Here is a 16,788-nt window from a genome sequence, read left to right as displayed (position 1 = left end):
CTACATCTTGCTCTGCCACACCAACCACCTGCATGTCCTCTCTCACCATATCCATAAACCTTATGTTAGGCCTTCCTCTTTTCCTGTTACCTGATAGCTTCATCCTTAGCATCTTTTTTCCCCAATATACTCAGCATCCCTCCTCAGCATAGGTCCAAACCAACTTAATCTTACCTCTCTGGCTTTGTCTCCAAACCTTCCAACCTGGGCTGACCGTCTAATATACTTATTCCTAATCCTGTCCACCCTCATCACACCCAGTAAAAATCTTAACACCTTTAACTCTGCCACATCCAGCTCTAACTCCTGCCTTTTTGTCAATGCCACTGTCTCCAACCTATATAACATAGCTGGTCTCACTACCCTCTTGTAGATCTTCCCTTTCACTCTTACTGGTACTCGTCTGTCACAAATCACTCCTGACACTATTCTCCACCCACTCCATCCTGCCTGTACTATCTTCTTCCCTCTCTTCCACACTTGCCATTACTCTGAATTATTGATCCCAAGTATTTAAACTCATCCACCTTCGCCACCTCTACTCCTTGCATTCTCACCATTCCTCTGTTCTCCCTCTCATTCACACACATATATTCTGTCTTAGTCCTGCTGACCTTCATTCCTCTTCTCTCTAGAGCATATCTCCACTTCTCCAGGGTCTCCTCCACCTGTTCCCTACTCTCACTACAGATCACAATGTCATCTGCAAACATTATAGCCCACGGGGACTCCTGTCTGATCTCATCTGTCAACCTGTCCACTACAATTTCAAATAAGAAAGGGCTCAGAGCTGATCCTTGATGTAATCCCACCTCCAGCTTAAAACGCATCTGTCACTCCCACCGCAGACCTCACCGCTGTCACACTACCCTCGTACATATCCTGTACCACTCTTACATACTTCTTTGACACTCCCGACTTCCTGCATACAATACAACTCCTCTCTGTGCACCCTGTCATATGCTTTCTTCAAGTCTACAAAAACACAATGCAACTCCTTCTGACCTTCTCTATAGTTCTCCATCAACATTCTGAGCAAACAGCGCATCTGTAGTGCTCTTTCCCTGCATGAAACCATACTGCTGATAACCAATCATCACGTACCTTCTTAACCTAGCTTCCACTACTCTTTCCATAACTTCATGCTGTGACTGATCAATTTAATCCCTCTATAGTTACTACAGCTCTGCACATCACCCTTATTCTTAAAAGAAAAAAATCGGTACCAAAACACTTTCTCCATTCCTCAGGCATCCTCTCACTTTCCAAGATTTCATTAAACAATCTGGTTAAAAACTCCACTGACATTTCACCTAAATACCTCCATGCTTCCACAGGTATGTCATCTGGACCAACAGCCTTTCCATTCTTCATAGGTATCCTTACTTCCACCTTGCTAATCCACTGTACATCATGATTCACTATCCCCACATCATCCAACCTTCTCTCCCTCTCATTCTCTTCATTCATCAACTCCTCAAAGTACTCTTTCCATCTCCTCAACACACTCTACTCGCTTGTGAATATGTTTCCCTCATTATCCTTATCACCTTTACCTGCTGCACATCTTTCCTAGTTCGCTCCCTCTGTCTAGCCAATCGGTACAGGTCCTTTTCTCCCTCCTTAGTGTCCAACCTTTCATACAATTCTTCATATGCCTTATCCTTAGCCTTCGCCACCTCTCTCTCTGCCATGCACCTCATCTCCTTATACTCATGTCTTTCTTCATCTCTCTGACAATCCCACTTCTTCTTTGCCAACCTCTTTCTCTGTATACTCTCCTGTACTTCCTCATTCCACCACCATGTCTCCTGGTCATCCTTCCTCTGTCCAGATGTCATACCAAGCACCTTTCTAGCAGTCTCCCTTACCAGCTTTGCTGTAGTTACCCAGCTATTTGGTAACTCTTCACTGTCACCCAGTGCCTGTCAACTCATCCCTGAACTCCACCTCACAATCACCCTTTTTCAATTTCCACCATTTGATCCTTGGTGTTGCCCTCACACTACTCCTCCTCTTCTTGATCACCAACCTCATCCTACAAACCAGCATCCTATGCTGCCTAACTACACTTTCCCCCGTCACCACTTTACAGTCTCCAATCTCCTTCAAACTGGCCCTCCTACATAATCCGCCAGTGTGCACCTTCCTCCACTCTTGTATGTCACCCTATGCTCCTCCCTCTTGTTAAAATACATATTCATCACAGCCATGTCCATCCTTTTTGCAAAATCCACTACCACCTGACCCTCTGCATTCCTTTGTTTAACACCATACCTATCCATCACTTCCTCATCCCCCATGTTCCCTTCAACATGCCCACTGAAATCTGCTCCAATACCCACTCTCTCACCCTTGGGTACAGCCTTCATCCAACTCACTCCAAAATGTTTCTTTCTCATCCATCGCACAACCAACTTGTGGAGCATATGCACCAACAACATTCATCATTACACAATCAATTTCCAGCTTCATAAACATATCTCTCTCTCTCTATATTTATATATTTATATATATATATATATATATATATATATATATATATATATATATATATATATATACACACATACACACACACACGTATATATATATATATATATATATATATATATATATACACACACACACATATATATATACACATCTATATATACACATTTTATATATATATATATATATATACACATACACACATCTATATATACATTTTATATATATACATACATACACATATATATATATATATATATATATATATATATATATATATACACATACACACACACATACAGTTGCCGCCCATACTGTATATTTATATATATATATATATATATATATATATATATATATATATACACACACACACACGTACGTATATATCTATATATATACACATCTATATATACACATTTTATATATATATATATATATATATATATATATACACACATACACACACACACACACACACACACACACACACACACACACACACACACACACACACAGTTGCCCGCCCATACTGTATATTTGATGTGTGACACTCCTCCCAGTCTAGTGTCATTAGTTCATTCAATCTAACAGAGAACATTTGTGAAGGCCAACCCACTCAAATTCTTAACCTTGAATTAACTTCTGTTCCAGCTTTCTCCATTTGCACTTTACTGAAAAAACAATTCTAAGCTTGTTTCCCCCCTTTCCTGTAACAAGTCTAGTCCAGATACAGATTTGCTGTATCCAGGACTGTTTGTAGGCTCCTGCCCCCTCCCCGCTTAACTAGGATTAAAGTATTCCTGGTGCCATAAAGTCTGCTCTTCCAATTTTCCCTTGCAACTAGCCAGCTTTTTTGGTTTAGCACTCAAATCTGTTTCTTTGAGGTCAGCACTTGTTCAGTGCTCTTAAGCACTAAATAAGCTACAAATTACTAGATCACTCAACTTTCCTCACTTGTCTAGAGGAAAACAGTTTTTTGTACTTAATAAATAAGCAGCTATCCAGGCATGTCTAAAAGGTCAGCTCCCGATGTTTCCTCCTGTCTACCTGACAAATCTGGGCAACTTGGGGCAATGCAGCAATTGCCTCGTACACAGACCACACTCGCCTCCTACCACCCAAAAATACAACCTGTGAGAGATGCACTTATATAGCCAAACTGGAATCAAAGCTCTGTTCACCGAAGACTGGACTGGACAATCAAGAGGAGAAGGTAAACACTTGCACCACATCACATCGTCCTTCAAAACCTATACCACCAAAACACACACATAGAAGCACAAAACACATGCCTACATTTGCGGAGGCTCTCAATAAAAATCTGACCAAACGACTGAGGCCTCCAAAGCAAAGATGCAAGCAACCTCCACCCCCCAGCACAACCCAAATGACACACAGCCCACAAACTCAGTGCGCCACTCAACTACAGCCCATAAGGCATAACGTACCCAACACTCTAGGAGACTCTATAGTCAGCACACTGATGTTCCACTCATCAGGCTAAACAAGGAGAAAGTTACTGTCAGCTACCTGTCGGTGCCAGGATCCACCACATAACGCACGCACTCAGGTCACTCCACAAGTACAAATATGACTCTGTCATTCTCCATGTTGGTGTGAATGACCCGAGACGTACCTCCCTGGACTACATGAAAAGAGACATGGAGGAGCTCTCCGATCTTGTAGCCCAGGCAGGTATAACCCTAGCCCTGAGTAGTATCCTGCCATTACCCAGAATGATACCACAGTACAAGGACAAAATGATCGACTTCAACAATTGGCTAAGCTTCTGGTGTTATTCTAAGGGAATCCAGTATCCGTCTGCCTGGGATGACATGATCGACAGACCACGATGCTTTGCCAGAGATGGCATGTACCTATCACCCTTGGGATTCCAGATACTGGCAAAGGCTCTTGCCAGCCCTATAGTGCCTTTTTTAGGTAAGGTTCAAATGACAAATTCACCACTGTAACAGGTACAAGCAAGCAAAATCTGATACTCAATGTTAGAAGTCTAAACCTCAAAATGCACGCACTCGAGGCACTCCTTAAAATGGAGAACAAAGACATCTGTGCAGTGACAGAGACCTGGTTCAAAGCTCCAGAGAGCATCCATGCATTACCAGGCTATAATTCATACCACACCTTTCAGCCGCCTAACCCGGACCGAAACACTAAAGGTGGGCATAATGCATCCGATATTATCGAAGTTCAACTAACTCTGGGCACGACCGCAATCCAGATGGTGGCGTGCTACACACCTCCCACCATGCCCCAGGATTCACACTCATCTTTTCTTAATACACTGGAAAATATTAGAGTACAACCCAACACCCTAATAATGGGTGATTTCAACTATCCCACCATTAACTGGGAAAACTACTCATGCACCAACTCTTTTGCTCAACGTTTTCTGGAATTTATAAATTCCAATGCCTTGGATCAACTTATCCACATCCCCACCATCGGCAGCAATATCCTAGACTTGGTCATCACCAACAAGGGCAACTGGTGTTCCACACCAGAGGTCAATTCCTCGTTGGTCAGATCTGACAACAAGCTAATCCTCCTAGACATCCACATCCCACCCCCAGCCCCCATTAGGGAAATAACCGTAAAAAATTTCTCCAAAGCCAACTTCACACTTCTTAACACAGAAATGGCAAACTTCACGACACTCATGCAGATAGACAATAGAGGTACGACTGCTGAATCCTTCACAAATGCACTTTATAAGCACTTACACGAGTGCATGGATCGTAATATCCCTAACAGAACCAAGATGTTATCCTTCAAAAAAAGGAAGCCAATCTGGTGGTCGTCTGCCATAATTGAAACTCTACAACAGAAGATAGAAACTGTTGCAAAAAAAAAAAAAAAAAAAAAAAGAGTGAAATCCCATGATTGGAAGAACTCCCTGGTCAGCCTCAGTAAGAAGAGATCCCTCATAAAATCCTCCAAAGCTAGTTATGAAAACAAAAAATCGCCACAGATTCTAAAGACAACCACAAAGCATTCTATAGCTTTGTCAAGAATCTCAATGGCAACACTGAGATCTGCTCTGAGTTACAGCACAATGGCACTAAATATACAGAACCAACTGATATTGCCAACATCTTGGCAGATAGGTTCAGTGCTAACTTTACCCCCCTCTCACCCCCAAAGGGCCCATCTCTATACTGGAAGAATGCAAAGTTCCTGTAATCATGGCTGCACAGGTAAAAACCGCACTTTCCAAAGCCAAGAACACAGCATCCATGGGTCCTGACAACATCTCAGGCTGCCTTCTACACGAACTACAGAATGAACTGGTACCCCCCTCTCACCCCCAAAGGGCCCATCTCTATACCGGAAGAATGCAAAGTTCCTGTAATCATGGCTGCACAGGTAAAAACCGCACTGTCCAAAGCCAAGAACACAGCATCCATGGGACCTGACAACATCTCAGGCTGCATTCTACACGAACTACAGAATGAACTGGCACCCCACCTAAGTACCATGTTCAGTCAGTCACCTCAGGCTTTGTGCCCATTGAATGGCGCACTGCAACAGTTATCCCACTCCACAAAGGGGGAGCTATGACAGACCCCGGGAACTACCGCCCCATTAGGCTGACGAGCCTGGTCTGCAAGGCCATGGAACGTATCATGGAACCCATAAATATAAATAAAGACATTGGAGATCTCCAAACTCTGGACCCCACACAGTTCAGGTTTGTAAGAGGCAGATCATGTCTCCTAAACCTGACAGACTTCTTTGAAACAGTCACCAAAGCCATAGATAAGTTTAAGGTGGTTCACACAGCCAATCTAGATCTGGCCAAGGCGTTCGGCACCATCCCCCACTCTGGAATTATAGATAAACTCACTAAACTAGGTATAAATCCCTATATCACAAGATGGGTTGCCAACTGGCTTACTGACAGAACCCACATTGTGAAAGTAGCAGACTCCAAACCAGACTTCAGACCAGTGACAAGTGGAGTACCACAGGGTTCAGTCCTGGGTTCTCTCGTTTGGTATCTACTTCTATGAAGTACAGGCTAAAACAGAAGGTCTTTGGCTAACTAAGCTCGCAGATGACTGCAAACTAGGAGCCATAATCGAAACTTCTAATTATGTGGACATCCTACAAATGGGCCTCATTGAGACAGATGCCTGGTGTTAAAGCCATGGCCTCACGTTCAATGCCAAAAAGTGCACTGTCATCCCCTTTGGTAAAAACTCTGTAAACTCAAATCCCTCAAATTCTTGACCTTTGTGGAGCTATGTGGAAGACTTAACATCGACATGTTAGCACAGAATCTCAAAGTACAAGCAAAAGCAGGCAAACATACAAAATGCATGAATTCAGCAATGACTTATCAGCTCTACACGTCTTCCTTAATCCTATTATTATCCCCCATGTTCTGCCACCCCACACCTGCTAACCATACAATGGCATTCTGTAAATGCTTTCTGAACCGGACTCCTTTCAAAGTCCACATCTGACTGACAACAATGCATTTATTTAATGTAGTTATTCATATACACATATCATACATGTCTTACGATGTTACACTTCTGCTTTAAAAATCTCTCTCACACTACACACAGGGCATTTGCAAATTAAAACTTGTTATGGAAATTACTACATTAAATGCAAAACCCTGCTGCTTCCCTTTTGTACAGAGACCACGCAGCTTTTTTTTCCAAAAACAATTTTTATTAAATTTTGTCAATAAACCATGGACATAAAGTATTAAAAATAAGCAATTTAAAACATAACTCTTTACACTATATACAAACATCCATGATAAACATTTGTTTTAACTAAGAAAGATTATCAATATTTATCTAACAATCTCTCCAATTTTTGGCAAGCTAGTCTTTTGTGTGTTACATTGGATGAGCTCTGATAAATAGTTTGCTTTTCTTTTTTACATACAGACTGAAATAAACTCAGTAAACATAAGATCTTGCTTATTTTTCCAGTTTAATGTAATTATTTATGAGCGATAGCTAGAATTAACCAAAGAACAGGTAACTGATGTCTAGGAATTACACTTGGGGTAGGGACATTGAATAATATCAAAGAGCTAGTAATCTGACAGTTATCAGACCACAGGGCTTTTACGAAATGTCTAAAATCACTTCAGTATTGTGTGAGAGTTCTACATTTGATGAACATATGAACCCAGTTGGCTTCAAGAATATCACCACACCTCCAGCATTTGCTTTCATTACTCTTAGTTATAAGGTCAATTCTGTGTGGAGTGTAAAAGCTTCTATGAATAAATCTCCATGTATATAGTCTCCAATATGAAGATGGTGAAGTGTTTTTTATTGAATTTAATAACCGTTTCTTATTATTGTTAGATAAAGGTTCACTATTAATCTTCATGGAGTAATTCCAAAAAGCTTGGTCAAAAGTAATCAAGTCTTCTCGTAGGATTTTATATACAGGTGATATGCTTAATTTATGTTCAATATTCATCGAACTACACTATATGAATAGTTGCATCAATCTTGGTATAATATCATCTTGATGGAATCAAGGACAATTAGGATTTTGGATGTACACAGGAGTAGAGGGTGCGGTCTGACTGCCTGGTCCACTAATATCGGTGTGTCTCTACTTTTCACAGAAGCAAGTGTGTCTGTACTGGGTGTTATAGTGGTAGTGGTAGGTCATTCTCTGAACTAAGCTATGCGAGTACTACTCTTATTTATATTTGGCTTTATTAGCCAGGTTAGAGCACTGATCCACATTGACTTTTTTCAGACTCTGACAGGATTACTGATTGGTTAAGGGTCTTATTCAGAGGTGCACAGTAAACACCTCTGAAGTCAGCAGAATTGTGCCCTTTATACAGCCTACCTGAATCAGGCCCATCAAGTTAACATTTACCTTTTAAGAAGGATGACGAAATTAAAATAAACTTTATACAGGTGGCAGTAAGTTGACAGCTTTCCTGTTGTCTAGTACACATCTGGTCCCCTGTACCTGCATGTTTACATGTAATAGGTACTTTTCATTGAGGAGACACAGTGTCTCCTCAATGAAAAGTATCTATTATCTAAAAGATACAAAGTCAGGCCATTCTAGATGGCATTAAATAAAATTATCTGCATGGATTAAACCGTCACAACTGGCTGTAGAACATCAAACAATTGGAGAAGCTCTCCAACAGCATTGCAAAGGTTTCACCGTAGCTTTTTCTTTGCAGTAGTGCCGAGGCGCCATCTTCTTCATTGGTCATTATAAACAGTATTTCCTCAGCCTTTCCATATCCCTTACCTAGTAACCCATTTCTGATGCTGTCCAATCCATCAGTCAAAACAGACAGCATGAATAAGTCACGGAAATGCTAAAAGGCTCCTCAGAATTAATACTATTAAATCCGTGTTCTGTAAACACCGATTTAAAGACTCCACTTATACAGTTAGCGAGCGCAGGCAACGTTAACACCTCTCCTATCAATACGGTACCAATACCCATTTCATCAAATAACCTGTGAACAATGACGACAATCACAACGTGGCATGGAATGCCCACATACCAAGAAACCATCAAACATACACCACAATAAAAACATCAAAACTAAAATGCTTAGCTACTTAGACATCAGGTCCACTATGTATACATATTCCTGTCTATGATCATCAAAACATGTCTGGTTAAATATAAAAATTAGAGTTGCAAAATATATACACTATGAATTAGTGTATATATTTTTGCAGCTCAAGAAACCTGTGCCTGTAAAAAGACTCCTGATTATGACCCACACTTAAAACTATACAGCTAACACAAGCTACGAGCTACAGAGACTAACTGGTTTGATACTTGGGAAGTGCATCGCTTTAAAAACACGGCTTTCCTTCTTGTCAAACAAGTCATTCCCGAATATTACTTTTTGGGGAGCAGGGAGAAAGTATACCGTGTTCACACACATACCCCCCCCCCCCCCACACACACACACAGTGTATGATACACTGTCTAATTTAAATGCCGAGTTAATAAAATATTCTGACTAGGCAACCAAGTGAATGAAATGCGCCCGATGACCCACAAACGTTAGGCTCGAGCTCACACACCTTATTCAAAGAACAGTGCTAAACAGTTTATCGCCTCAGTGCACAAATTACATACTGATCGGTGTATATACAGCGTCTAAAAATATCGAAATGCAATCTAAAGAAAACAATGTCACGTTCTGCAGCGGCTTTTGTCTACGTTACACAAGAGCGGTTTAGAAAGCATGGTGTTGATAGCGATCATATTAAACTTATGTTTTCTATGTGAAAGGTAACTGAAAACAAAATGCCTGCAGAAGACTAGAGCAAACAGCAGCAGGTTAAGGAACACCGGCTGTTGTGGATCTCTGACATCGGAAACCAGGACTATTCACACTATTTCCAGCCTGCAGATAAAACACACCGTGCAGGCGTTTGCAAAGGACCCCACAGAAAAATATCACCGGATAACCTTACCTCTAAACACAGAATGTGGGCTGCCAAAGAAACCAACAATAAGGAGCCCGAAAATGGTAACATGTTTGAAATTACTGGTTCTACGAAAAAATGCGGATTTTAAATGACAGTAGACTTCTAATCCCGGCGTTCCTCAGTTTTATTTCCCAGTCGATGACTGCTGAGTACTGTTACTGCCAGAAAAAGGCAGCAGCACATCCAAGCATCAAAACCCTAAATAATCAGTTGATGGCGCCTGAGCCAGACTAGCAGCACTACAGCTGTTGCAGGATAACCACAGCGACACCTAGTGTATTGGCTTTCGAAGGACTGTTTAGCGAAATGCACCAGTTTAGCTAAAATGATACCCCCAAATCATACTTCTTAACATAATAATTCTGGGCAAAGCCAAACTAAGGGGGGGCTGACAAAGGCCCCAAGTCAAAGACAAGTTTTATAAACTCAGACATTTACTATAATAACATGTTTTTTATTAGCGTGCATTTTCTGTAGAATGTAATGTTTTGTCATTATTTAGTGAGTGCAAACCTCTTTGATTTGCCAGAAAACCACTATTACGCTTAGCTTAAACTGAAATACCTGTATCCTTCAGAGAATGTATGTGAATAGAAGACCTGCTATTTTAACAACTTTCTAAGTTTATAAGAACAATATATATTTTTTAATCTGTCTCTATTTGTGCCCCACCCCACCCATTATTGTTGTCTCTCTCCAGATTTCTTATAGGTTTATACTAGGCTATCTGCCCTAGGGCATTTATAAGCCTAGCCAGAGTGTGTTTGGCTTTCGCCACCCATTTTAAATTAATTTTGCTATGCCCTTTTTCGAGGTTAGTATACTGTGCCTCTGTCTAACAGTGACACAGAAGTGATACCCAGGGTAAACCTACGATCTCCCATCCACTCATCAAGATTCCTCTTGAAGAGAGTCAATGAGGGACTCTGCCTAACCTGGACAGGGATTTTATTCCAGAGTGAAGGGAGCCTCTGGGTTATGAATCTGTCCCTCCAGCATGTCCTATTTATTTCAGTGCTGAGGTTCAAGTCTCTCGAGCGCGTAGCTCAATGAGATTTGGATTTTCTGAGGTGCAGCATGTCCATTAATTCCGGGTTGGACATGGCTTTATACATCAGGCAACAGATCGCCTCTGAGCAGGCGATATGCCACTGAGTAGAGCTGGAGTTTCTTTAACCGGGCAGCATATGGCATCTGTTTGAGCCCTTTGATCCTCTTGGTGAGGTACTTTTGGGGTCTTTCCAGTTGCTTGAGAGATATGCTGAAAGTTGAGTTAAATGAACTTCTTTCTGCAATGCAGATGTCTTCTGAGAGCTAAAATGGATGATGCACCTCATAATGTGTAACAGTTGTGAAGGTATTGAAAACAATATATATGATCACACTACAATAATACAAGGTACTGCAAGAAAAACTCGTGCTAAATGCCAGCTAAGAGCTGTAATGTACAAAGTATTAGTACCTTTTTAAGAGGCCAGCTATAAGCCTAACCTGTAAACAGGATTTCATGTGATTCTTCTGCAGTTTTCCCATGTTAGTAAACAGAGACAGTGCAATGGAGAAGATTAGAACACACTGGAATGAGTAATAGCAAGAGCCTGGCCAGAGCCATCTCATGATCAAATGGGGCTCTAGGCAGGGGTCCCCTCAGCCATACCAATATTCTATTATTTGGCTATCTCTCCCCATTTACAATAAAACACTGCTCAAACCTGTCAGTACACATTTTATTTTCTTTAATTTTATAATAATCATAGAGATTTGGATTTAATTTAACACCTTTATTTCAGATTTACAGAAAAAACACTGAGAGCCATTTGCTAAACAAAACAAAAGCTCTTCCACTGAAATCAGATTTAGAATGAGCAACAGTAAAACTCTTCCCTTGAAACTCACATTTATTGAAAGGACATCTGGCAATCCATTAAACTAAAATAGATGTGCTGGGATTCATAGTCAACTAACATATACTGAAGCATTAATTAGTGGCTATGTGAGGGGTGCTGTGAAACATATTTGCTAACAGCCCAGGACAGCATCCTGGATGTAAGTGTCTTTTCTTTCAAGGGTAGACCAGGAGCACTGTCTGGTGAAGTGACCTTGATAGAGTGACACAGAAGGCAAAGTCTGAGAGAATCAAACCCTAAAGTACAGGAAACAGCTCATAGCCTTACTCACCCTCATTAAGTGGCAGACAAACACTGTTGTAGCTCAGCACAATATAAAACCAAATTAAATTAAAACCCTCAAGGTCAAAACGATAGCAGACCTGTCACTAGTGGAGTTCCCCAGGGATCTGTCCTGGGACCCCTGCTGTTTGCCATCTACTTCTCAGAGGTTGAGGCAAAAACAAAAAGCCTGTGGCTGACCAGGTTTGCAGACGACTGTAAGTTGTGTGCTGTCATTAACTCCCCAAATGATGTTAATATACTGCAAGAGGGTCTCACAACTAATGACTGGTGCCAAAGTCATGGCCACAAGCTAAAAGTAAAAAAATGTATCATCATACCATTCGGCAGAAACGCGGCCCATACTGATTACCACATCAACGGCAACCCCCTAAACACACAACCTGTAGTGAGAGACCTGGGTACTCTTGTTGATAATAATCTCACAATCAACCATCATGTAGTGGCAGTGGTCAGAAAAGCCTTTTATTTGGTTTATCTCATAAGTATAGGTATTGCATCCAGAAACAAGGAGGTTATTACCTCGCTATACTCCTCCCACATTAGACCAATAATTGAGTATAACACCCTGTTTGGTACGTACCTCTCTAAACATCTGCACCAACAGGAAAGTCCACAGAAATACCTCCCAAAGAGAATCTATGGAGTCCAACACCTGTCCAATGTGGACAGGCTCAAATCACTATCACTCTACTTAGTATCATACACCTTTATTAGATTGTAACAGTTACTGCATGTAAATAATTTTGTACAGTTTTAAACATTTTTCTGCTATCTCTTTAGATTGTAATAGTTTTAGTTCATGTAGCAAATGTGTCCTTATATACTGTCTTGTCTGTCTCTCAATGTATTTCTCATTTGTATTTTTTCTGTTTGTATTTGTTGTGGAGCTTTTCTCCGCTGAAAATGGGCTATAAACCCATTCGGACTAGCCCAATAAACAAATGTAAAATAAAAATAAAATAAAATAAAATTGCTCAGAGGTGATTTTTTTGTCTCGTCTACAAGGCAATCTTGGACCCTGCCCTACTAGAGATGGTCCATATCCGTAAGTCTAACTCCTCGTGCATTACCGGCTCAAAAGGCCTGAATCTAATATGCAGCATCAATAAAACCTGCTGGAGAGACAGGTTTGTCTTCCAGAGGATGCCCTGCCTCTGGAATAGAACTCTCATATACGTCAAACAGAGTACCTCACTGACCCTCTTCAAGTGCAACCTTATTGAGTGGATGGGAAAGGATGGAAACCACACAATTGTCCTAGGGGTTCCACCTGTGTCCTTCATTGACAGGGGTGACAAGTGCTACTGAGGTTTCTTTTTGGGATAAACTCTTGGCTAGGCTTGTAAGGGGTCCAGGACCATTAGCTTAGTAACTGCCTATGATCCTATATATATACAGAGTTACAATATTAACATTAAACACATTCATGTTGTTCAATTTATTCATGACCGAATAATAAATACACTGTTAACAAAACAAGAAAATCAAAGATCATACTCAAAGAAATTGGCTCATATGCTAATGCTCCTGTTTACTACCATTGTTTCCTTCCTTTACACACTAACTACTCTGGGATGCAGGAACCCAGAATTTATGCACACAGATGTGACCATCAGTTGCAGCCCCTTGTATGACTGTAAACACCTGCTATGTTTGCTTAAGATCAAATAAACAAACAAATATATAAATATTGACCTAGAAATGTATTTTAGTTTACTGCTGTGAGAACCATACAGTGCAACCCATTGCAACCCCATGCCTTTCCAACCTCTTAGCTAAAGGATCAGAGAAAAACTTCCAAAATCAGGAACAGATTTTATATATTGCTTGGCAGGCCAGCCACCCAGTGGGATAAACATTGGCTCTAGGTGGTGTTGTCACTGGTGATAGGACATCCTGACCCCATGTACAAAATGGGAAAAAGAGAGTTCATACCAATGCCAGTGTTGATACTTAGAAAGTTGCTAGAGTAACAGGTTTTGCATTAGCAAGCATTTTCAGGAGGACAAGAACTCTGAAACATACATTACTAACATTATTTAGTGACTGCAATCTGAAATACCTTGTCAGAAAGCAAACATTTTATGAGGAACAGGCCAAAATTATGGAGGAAAATTGGGGACAGTTGAGAACTATGCCCTCTGAACAAACACGCACAGACTGATGTAACCATCAATTACAACTACTTGCATGGCTGTCCACCTTAGATATCTGCTTGAGAGCATGTGAGTGAATAAATATGTAAATAATGGTCCAGAAGGATATATCAGTTTGCCGCTGTCAGAACCACAAAGTACAACACATTACAATTCCCCTATGCCCTCTCAACCTCTTAGCTGAAGAATCAGTCAGACCCAAAATCAAAAAATATTTTAAATATTGTTATTACATGCTTATGCAGTTGCTAGAATAACAAGCTTGTGTTAGCAAGCATTTTCTGAAGGATACAAGGTCTGAAACTCACTTTGTCATTATTTATTGACTGCAGTCCATAGCACTTTGCTAGAAAACCACACAATTTATGAGTAACAAACCACACACATGAGGCAAAAATCTGAGACAGTTGAAAATTGTAGACATTTGTATGACTGCACACCTCTGATATATGGCTGAAATCAAAGGAAGGAATAAATACATAAAATGATGTCCCAGAGAGGTATTTTAGCTTGCTGCTGTCGGCACCATACAGTTCAACCATCACAACTCCTCTTTGCCCTCTCAGTGTCTTAGCTCAAGAATCAGAGAAAATGACCCAAATCAGGAACAGATTTAAAATCTCTCTCTTATACACTTAGAAGCTTGCTAGAATAAAAGTTGTACATTAGCAAGCATTTTCTATAGGATACAATGTTTGAAACTTACATATCTGTCATTATTTAATGACTATAATCTACTAAAAAAATCTAGAAAGCCACATATCATACAGAGATTAGCCCAAAATATATCTCAACTTCTTTTTTCAAAATTTCTGAACAAAAAATAATAGAGGGATAAATGCCCAAAAAGGGACACGTTCTTAATATTATTTTATCTTTTTATTTACCAAGTAAACCTACTAGACAAAGTGTTCCTTTTCAGGGTACCCCAGGAGCTCTGCCTTGTTAAGTGACTTGCTCAAAGTTACAGTCAATATATATTTTATGAACAAAATCTATGAAACTGTAATGACTAGCATTATTGGCTGACTGTAATCCTCATTAAGTTATCAGAAAATCAAAGATTTTAGGAAGGACAGCAAAAGGACACTTGAAAGGCAGAGCATTGCCCCAGTCTGATGCCAGAGGGGCCACACACACACACACACACACACACACACACACACACACACACACACACAAACACACACACATACACACACACACACACACCTTCTACACAGTTACCATATTCACACAGCTACATTTTCAACACTGTGTGGTACAATTTTTTTCCTTAAAAACACAGTGAATGCTAGTGGTACATTGCTTTTATGTTATTGGTATGTTTTGATGGGTCTATGTTAGATAAATGAAAACACAATCTCTCGAATGCTCATATAAGAGAATAATCATAAGATCGAAATTTGTATTGTGTGGGGCTGCATATTCCTACTCTGAGGTCGCACTACAGTGAGGAAAGGGCAAATATCCCACTCTTCACTGTACTGCAATCCCAAAATATAAATGTTGTCAGTCAATACGGGACTCGGTGTTAGTTCAAGGTTAGCAGCTGCTAAGTCACCTTCTCACAGTAGCAGCTGAATAATCATTGGCACTTGCTATATCTGGGTTATTATGTTGTTTTTTGGACCCACACAATAGGAACTACAAGAAATATAGGACCCATTCTGAATGCATCTATACCATTTACTGTCACAACAACACCTGCTGAAGGAGGTAGGTTTACATGACATTCAATATGTCAGCCTTATGGGTAATTACAACTTAGAGTGGTGCTCAGTATATATCTATATCTATATCTATATATATATATATATATATATATATATATCTATATATATATATATATATATATACATATATATATATATATATATATATATATATATACATATATATATATATATATATTTAAATATATATATGTATGTCTGTATATATATTTATATATGTGTGAATGAGAGGGAGGATAGAGGAATGGTGAGGATGCAAGGAGTAGAGGTGGCGAAGGTGGATGAGTTTAAATATTTGGGATCAATATTCAGAGTAATGGTGAGTGTGGAAGAGAGGTGAAGAAGAGAGTACAGACAGGATGGAGTGGGTGGAGAAGAGTTACAGGAGTGATCTGTGACAGACAAGTACCAGTAAGAGTGAAAGGGAAGGTCTAAAAGAGGGTAGTGAGACCAGCTATGTTATATGGGTTGGAGACAGTGGCATTGACAAATAGGAAGGAGTTAGAGCTGGATGTGGCAGAGTTAAAGATGTTAAGATTTGCACTGGGGGTGACGAGGATGGACAGGATTAGGAATAAGTATATTAGAGGGTCAGCCCAGGTTGGAAGGTTTGGAGACAAAGTCAGAGAGGCAAGATTATGTTGGTGTGGACATGTGCTGAGGAGGGATGCTGAGTATATTGGGAAAAAGATGCTAAGGATGAAGCTACCAGGTAACAGGA

At 40.2% G+C, this 16,788-nt stretch overlaps 1 protein-coding gene across 4 annotated transcripts in view; it reads right to left on the bottom strand.

Annotated features, from left to right (window-relative positions):
• LOC122801775 (amyloid beta precursor protein) overlaps positions 1-10,183 on the bottom strand; it is a 3,200,820-nt gene extending 3,190,637 nt beyond the window's left edge. For 2 of the 4 annotated variants that reach the window (XM_044071353.1, XM_044071356.1), the window contains exon 1: positions 9,969-10,182. In XM_044071353.1, the coding sequence (XP_043927288.1) occupies positions 9,969-10,031 (63 nt within the window). In that variant the 5' untranslated portion in view covers positions 10,032-10,182. Of the gene's footprint in view, positions 1-9,968 lie in introns of all 4 variants that reach the window. The other 2 variants (XM_044071354.1, XM_044071355.1) reach the window with 2 other exon arrangements.
• Positions 10,184-16,788: the final 6,605 nt, after the last annotated feature.

The sequence above is a fragment of the Protopterus annectens genome, chromosome 5.part0 (genome assembly GCF_019279795.1).
Source record: "Protopterus annectens isolate FY-2018-M chromosome 5.part0, PAN1.0, whole genome shotgun sequence".
In the NCBI taxonomy this organism is placed as follows: domain Eukaryota; kingdom Metazoa; phylum Chordata; order Ceratodontiformes; family Protopteridae; genus Protopterus; species Protopterus annectens.
This window is presented reverse-complemented; position numbering and strand designations above follow the sequence as displayed.